Here is a 6,967-nt window from a genome sequence, read left to right as displayed (position 1 = left end):
TACATGGAAGCAAAAATATGAGGGAAAATTATTTTTCATAAAAATTCAGTTACTTAAAAACAACTTTTATTTCAATTTTAGGCACAAGTCCTTCACAATAAATCCTAAATTGACCCATTTAGTTTATGTGAGTGACAGGAAATAGACTCTCTAGCTTGTTAAAACTATTTTTTTTAGGATTTTTGTTGCACTTTTCGGGCAAATTTTGATTTGACTGCATTTATATGGATTAATAATTTTTTTCGACTTAAAATATGCTATTTAAACTCCAAAATGTCTTTTATTTGTGGATTTTCTGAACATTTTTGCTAAAAGGGACAATTTATGTCCTTTAATATGAAAATCTTTGGTGTATTTGCAGGATTTCTTAACAGATTAAAGCATCCTTCAATGCAGAAAAACAGATCAATCCACGACTCCACTTAATTTTAACGGAATAAACACTGAAGAATATCTTCTAAAGAACAAATTCAAGCATGAAGGGGTTAAAATGCAACAGAAACACATCGTGATCTTGTTACCAAATGAAGAAAATCTGACACTTGTGTTAAAAGAAACTAAAATAAATTCATGATCTGAATTTTATGCTTCTTTTAAATCATAAAAACCTAAAAACATGTTAAGTAATAATAGAATTTGATCAAATGATGTATTGACACTCCTGGTTTGATTAGTTTTAGTGTCTGGTTCGTCTTTTAATCAGCTCTGAGGTTTAGCAGAGCTCAGAAAGGTCACCGATATTTATAAAATATATTGATTTAATCAGAATTATTTGCTTTCATATTAATTTCTTGACATGAAAGAAGTTAACTCGCTCCACTTGTGAAAATTGCTGTGAGGTGTTTGTGTAGACGGAGTGAAAGGGAATGGAGGCAGAATCACATGATCCTGGTATGGAAGCAGCAATTGATTCAAATGAATTATGCAGGGGGAGGAGCCTATCAGATGACAGTTTAGGTCCTGCTCAGTCAGCCTGATAGAATGCATGGAAATTAATTCAATTATTCATCTTTCAGCAACATCTTTAGTAAAGATGTTCAGAAAATACACAATTTTGTTGTTATTCTGTTTGTGGTCGGCGGTTTAGTGACCATTAAAGGTCATTTATACCAAAATAACCGTTTGGTTCCCAACCAAAACCAACATTATTGTTCAGAAATGTTAATATTTTGTGATATTTTTGCACCTGTTCATTTATAAGATGTAACTTATTTTATTACAGACCCAAGGTCCATTATTTTTGATTTATCTGTGAGAAAAGTTTAGTTTAAGTTTAATTATGCTAAAATTGATTGACTGTTTGTCTGATTGAATAATTGACTGATTGATTGACTTTGTGATTGACTGTTTGATTGACTGTTTGATTGGCTATTTCATTACTTGATTGATTGATTGATTGATTGATTGGTTGGTTGATTGACTGACTGACTGTTTAATTAACTGTTTGATTGATTGACTGATTGTTTGATTGATTGATTGTTTGATTGACTGTTTGATTGATTGACTGATTGAAATCTCGATTTACATTTTGTTCTGATTGACTGTTTGATTGATTGACTGATTGAAATCTCGATTTACATTTTGTTTGATTGATTGAATGTTTGATTAACTGTTTGATTGTTTGATTGACTGATTGTTTGATTGACTGTTTGATTGATTGACTGATTGAAATCTCGATTTACATTTTGTTTGATTGATTGATTGATTGATTGACTGTTTGATTAACTGTTTGATTATTTAATTGACTGATTATTTGATTGACTGATTGTTTGATTAACTGTTTGATTGATTGTTTAATTGACTGTTTGATTGGTTGACTGATTGAAATCCAGATTTACATTTTGTTTGATTGATTGTTTGATTGACTGTTTGATTGATTGACAGATTGAAATCCCGATTTACATTTTGTTTGATTGGTTGGTTGATTGACTGTTTGATTGACTGATTGTTTGATTTACTGTTTGATTGATTGTTTGATTGACTGTTTGTTTGATTGATTGACTGTTTGATTGATTGTTTGATTGACTGTTTGTTTGATTGATTGACTGATTGATTGACTGATGGTTTGACTGCTCGATTGATTGACTGAAAGACTGATTTGCCACAACAGAAACAAGATTAAAATAATAAAATAAAGAGAACCACTCATGATATTACAAGTATAAGAGCCAATAAGAACGATAACATAAAACTATCAAGTATCGTAAACTTAAAAAACTAAAAAACAATTGCAGACTTCAAATTTAAAAACTTTATACCAAAACCTCTTTATAGATATTTAATGAAATATATCAACCTTAACAGTGTTTATGTATATTTCTTTTCCTTTCAAAATAAAATACATCTTGGATTAAATAAGATCCTCAAACGGTTTTATGTTTTAATAACTGCCTCTGTATGTATTTTAATAAAACTAAACCACTCCGACAATAAATCACACCTTTTACCAACATTTTGCTCTATTTTTTTAAATTTTGTAGGAATTGTAAAGCTTTTATTGTCTCGTGATTTAGTTTAATGTCAGCCAAAAAAGTTACATGTAAGTTGGAAAGAATTTAAAAATAAATTTGAAACCTTTTTTTGCACTGTATTGTTAGACCTCTGGAAAAAGGGAATTAATTATTAAAATTCTTTTTTTTTTTTTATTTAAAATGACTAGTTTTCATCAAATTAAAAAATTTAGTTGATGGTTGACTCAACTCTAAAATGAATATTCACTTTTACAGTGTAGATTAGAACAGTTGATGGACTTCTGCTGTTCTGACATTTGCTACAATTTAAAAATCAAATTATCATAAGAAATGATAGAAATTAATTAGATTATTAAGTTTTATCATTTTATTTACTTATGGTCTTATGGTTACTCTAGGAGTAATAAAGCGGAGTCGACCTTTGATTTTTATCCACAGATTCACACTAAAAAGTGGAATTTGGATGATTTTTTGGGAATAAAACAAAGTGAACCAAAGTTTTCCAATGTATTCACAAATGTGACTTAAACTTGATTAAGATTTTTTCCATTAAACTATAAAAAATATGAAATTTAAATGAATCAATATAGATATTTGTGAACACGTTCGTACCATCGTCTTGGTAACCATCTCAGTTGTTTCAGAATAAAACTGCAGTTTGATGTGTTTGCAGTCAGTCTCAAAAGAAGCTAAATGAAGATATTTTTACACTCTTGTTGCCATGGCGATTTCCGCGGAGAAAAAAAACATATGGCAACGCCGCATCTCACATTGATCTGGATACAAAATGATCCTTTGATGATCAGAGTAAAGCAGACGAACTATTTGGACTGGATTTACCGTGTTATAAAGAAACTTTCAGTAATCTCGTAACCACAGATTAGATCAAAGTATTTCTGTCAATCACATTTGGATCACGTTTGAAATAACATTTCATCACTAAGTTACAGTTCACTGAAGATGGTCGTTTGTTTCAGCTGTTCTGATTGTTTCATCCTTTGGTTTCTCAATTTAATGATTGTTTCTGAGGATCAGTGTCATTATTTTATAAATGACAAAAACAAATATTTATTTGTCTATTTTTATTTTTATTTTTGATGTATCTGTGAGAAAAGTTTAGTTTGCTCTGAAGACCAACATCAATGATAACTCGTCAATTTAATAATTAAACAGCATAAGATGACTCAATCAAACAATGAGGCTGTAGGCTAAAAATTGATTGACTGTTTGTTTGTCTGATTGATTAATTGATTGATTGACTGGTTAATTCATTGGCTGTTTGATTGAATGTTTGATTACTTGATTGATTGGTTGATTAGTTAATTCATTGGCTGTTTGATTGAATGTTTGATTACTTGATTGATTGGTTGATTGGTCGATAGATTGGCTATTTGATTATTTGATTGGTTGATTAATTGGTTGATTGTTTGGTTGACTGTGCGATTGACTGTTTAATTGGCTGTTTGATTACTTGATTGATTGACTGACTATTTGATTCATTTATTGATTAATTGATTGATTGGTTGGTTGATTGACTGACTATTTGATTCATTTATTGATTAATTGATTGATTGGTTGGTTGATTGACTGATCGACTGTCTGATAAACTGTTTTATTGATTGATTGACTGATTGAATAACTGTTTGATTGGTTGATTGAATGACTGTTTGATCAAGTGTTTGATTGATTGATTGACTGATTGATTGATTGATTAACTGTTTGATTGGTTGATTGATTGACTGTTTAATTGGCTGTTTGATTACTTGATTGATTGACTGACTATTTGATTCATTTATTGATTAATTGATTGATTGGTTGGTTGATTGACTGTTTGATCAAGTGTTTGATTGATTGATTGACTGCTTGATGAACTGTGTGATTGCTTGATTGGTTGATTGACTGATTGTTTGATTAACTGTTTGATTGATTGATGGACTGACTGTTCGATTGGTTGTTTCATTGACTGTTTAATTGATTGACTGGTTGAAATCTTGATTGACTTTTCGTTTGATTGATTGGTTGATTGATTAATTGACGGTTTGACTGCTCGATTGACTGTTTGATTGATTGATTGACTGAATGACTGACTGTTTGATTTCATTTTTTGATTTATTTCATTAGATTAATTTAATCTGATGGTCAAATAGACCTTTACTAACTTGTTAAGAAGCAGTAGAAAGTAGCTGCTATGACCGGATCACTATTTAATCTACTTAAACTTACATTTATAGAAGTCAGATGTTCACCTCTATTGATCACATCCAGCTCCGCTGTGATGCGGCTGCTGCAACATTCTCAGGTAAACTGTCGTCTGTTTGTGTTTCCAGCAGCAGAGAGAAAACAAATCTAATCTCATTCACACAGACGTCTAACATCATCCAAACATTTCACTGCTTGTCCAACCAAAGAAGTATTTCAATTACGTTCCGGCGCTAAAGAGTGAAGAGCGGATGAAAGGAACACCTCTGTGAACTCTGTTGATGGAGGCCGTGAAGGTTTGACAGCTGAAAGCTCATTTGTACCATGAAGGCAGAGACTTCTGACCGCCGTGTTCTTCCATCTCACATCCAAGGACGAGTTGCCCCAGTTTAGTTCACAAAGAACTGAACAGCTGCAGACGAGGTCCTGATGTTTACAAGAACATGATGGAGAACAGAAATGATCAGCGCATTATTATTCATCATGACTCTGTGATTGACTCGTTTAGTTCATAGTAAGACCTAACAGAGAACGATGGATCGATAGATAGATAGATGATAGATAGATAGATAGATAGATAGATAGATAGATAGATAGATAGATAGATAGATAGATAGATAGATAGATAGATAGATAGATAGATAGATAGATAGATAGATAGATAGATAGATTTTTTTTTTTTTTTTTTTTGCATTGGTCACAGAACTAAATACAAAAACATTTTCTCCCTTTGAGCGATTTGTTTATTCCAGATAAAAATCTTGATATCCTTGAAGCTAAAACACACAGAAAACAGCATCAGATTCTGATTCACACGTGGAAACAAACACCAAACCACAAAAAGAACTCACATTTTCAAGTGAGACCTGTAAGTTGGGTTTTTTTTTGGACCCGCTAAACCAATTATTTTCTGCCGTTCATTCAGACGTGTTTTTCCGCAGTTCACACCTTCTCTGCTGGTTCTCCTTATGTTTTCCTCTCAGATTGCAACTTTCTTCTGGGAAATGCTCTCGGTCGCCATGGCTACCCCATTGTCTACTGCTCGGATGGGTTCTGTGAGCTGACTGGCTTTGCCCGGACCGAGGTGATGCAGAAATCCTGCACCTGCGGCTTTCTTCACGGCGCCGAGACCAGCGACGGCGTGCTGCAGCAGGTCCACAAAGCTCTGGAGGGCCGGCGGGAGTTTCAGGGAGAAATCTGCTTTTATCAGAAAAACGGTAAATGGTCACATTTGAAAATATGGCAGCAAGATGTTAAATATTTCTTGCAGCACACACGCCTATCTTGTGTTTCTTCTCTCAGGAAGTCAGTTTTGGTGCTTTCTGGATGTTGTCCCAATTAAAAACGAGAAAGGTGAGGTGGTGCTGTTCCTGTTATCCTTCAAAGATGTCAGTGAATCCCATGAGAGGAGCCACCGCTACACTCCAGGAAATGGTGAGTCCTCAGAATCCTAACCACCATTTAATGAGATTTAACTGTAAATATTTGGATTTCCATGCGACTCCTTTGCTTCTAGGTTTGGCAGATTCTAATGAAAGCAGTCGGGGAAACCAATCAGACTTCACCTACGTTCAAGACCGAGGGAGGACCATCCTCCATCACTTATGCAACTTTTTTCCAAAGAGGAGCAAAAGAAAACTCACAAATGTGAGTAAAAGATAGAATTTAACCCTTTAACTGCCTGCTCAACCAAGTGGTGGGAAACATTCAGAAAACATGTTTTTAAGAAATATTAATTGTATGTATTACTCCCTGGTATGGTGTCCCTAAAGGGAATTTGAAGAAAAAAATTAAAATATTTTTTCCCCAAAAATGTAAATAATTGATAAAAAAAAAATCTGGTTAATTGAAGTAAACTTTGTTCATATCCCAAAGGATAAATTAATCTGTTATGGCACCACAAAAAGTCAAAAAGTTGCATTAGAAAAAAAATAAAAAAATGTAAGGTTAGTATTAAATGCACACCAGACAGTAACTGGTGTGAGCCAATTAGTAACCAGAATTTTTATTTTTATTTTTTATGACAGAGTATTAGGGCCACCAAAAAAATAAATAAATAAATAAATATTATGAGTTTTTTTTCTCGTAAATTTACAAGATTAAAAGTCGTAAATTTAACCTCTGACTTTTGAAGGAAAAAATATACAACTTTTAATCTCGTAAATTTACGACTTAAATCTTGTAGATTTATGATTTTTTTTCTCGTAAATTTCAAACTTTTAATCTTATAAATGTACAAGATTAAAAGTAATAAATTTAGCCTATGACTTTTAAAGTAAAAAATTTACAACTTTTAA

At 32.3% G+C, this 6,967-nt stretch overlaps 1 protein-coding gene across 1 annotated transcript in view; it reads left to right on the top strand.

Annotated features, from left to right (window-relative positions):
* kcnh4a (potassium voltage-gated channel, subfamily H (eag-related), member 4a) overlaps positions 1-6,967 on the top strand; it is a 24,761-nt gene that overhangs the window by 1,458 nt on the left and 16,336 nt on the right. Inside the window, exons 2-4 of the mRNA XM_036213065.1 lie at positions 5,654-5,887; positions 5,973-6,104; positions 6,187-6,317. Coding sequence (XP_036068958.1) covers positions 5,654-5,887; positions 5,973-6,104; positions 6,187-6,317 — 497 coding nt within the window. The remainder of the gene's footprint in view (positions 1-5,653; positions 5,888-5,972; positions 6,105-6,186; positions 6,318-6,967) is intronic.

Source organism: Oryzias melastigma, linkage group LG8, assembly GCF_002922805.2.
Source record: "Oryzias melastigma strain HK-1 linkage group LG8, ASM292280v2, whole genome shotgun sequence".
NCBI classification, from domain to species: Eukaryota; Metazoa; Chordata; class Actinopteri; order Beloniformes; family Adrianichthyidae; genus Oryzias; species Oryzias melastigma.
This window is presented reverse-complemented; position numbering and strand designations above follow the sequence as displayed.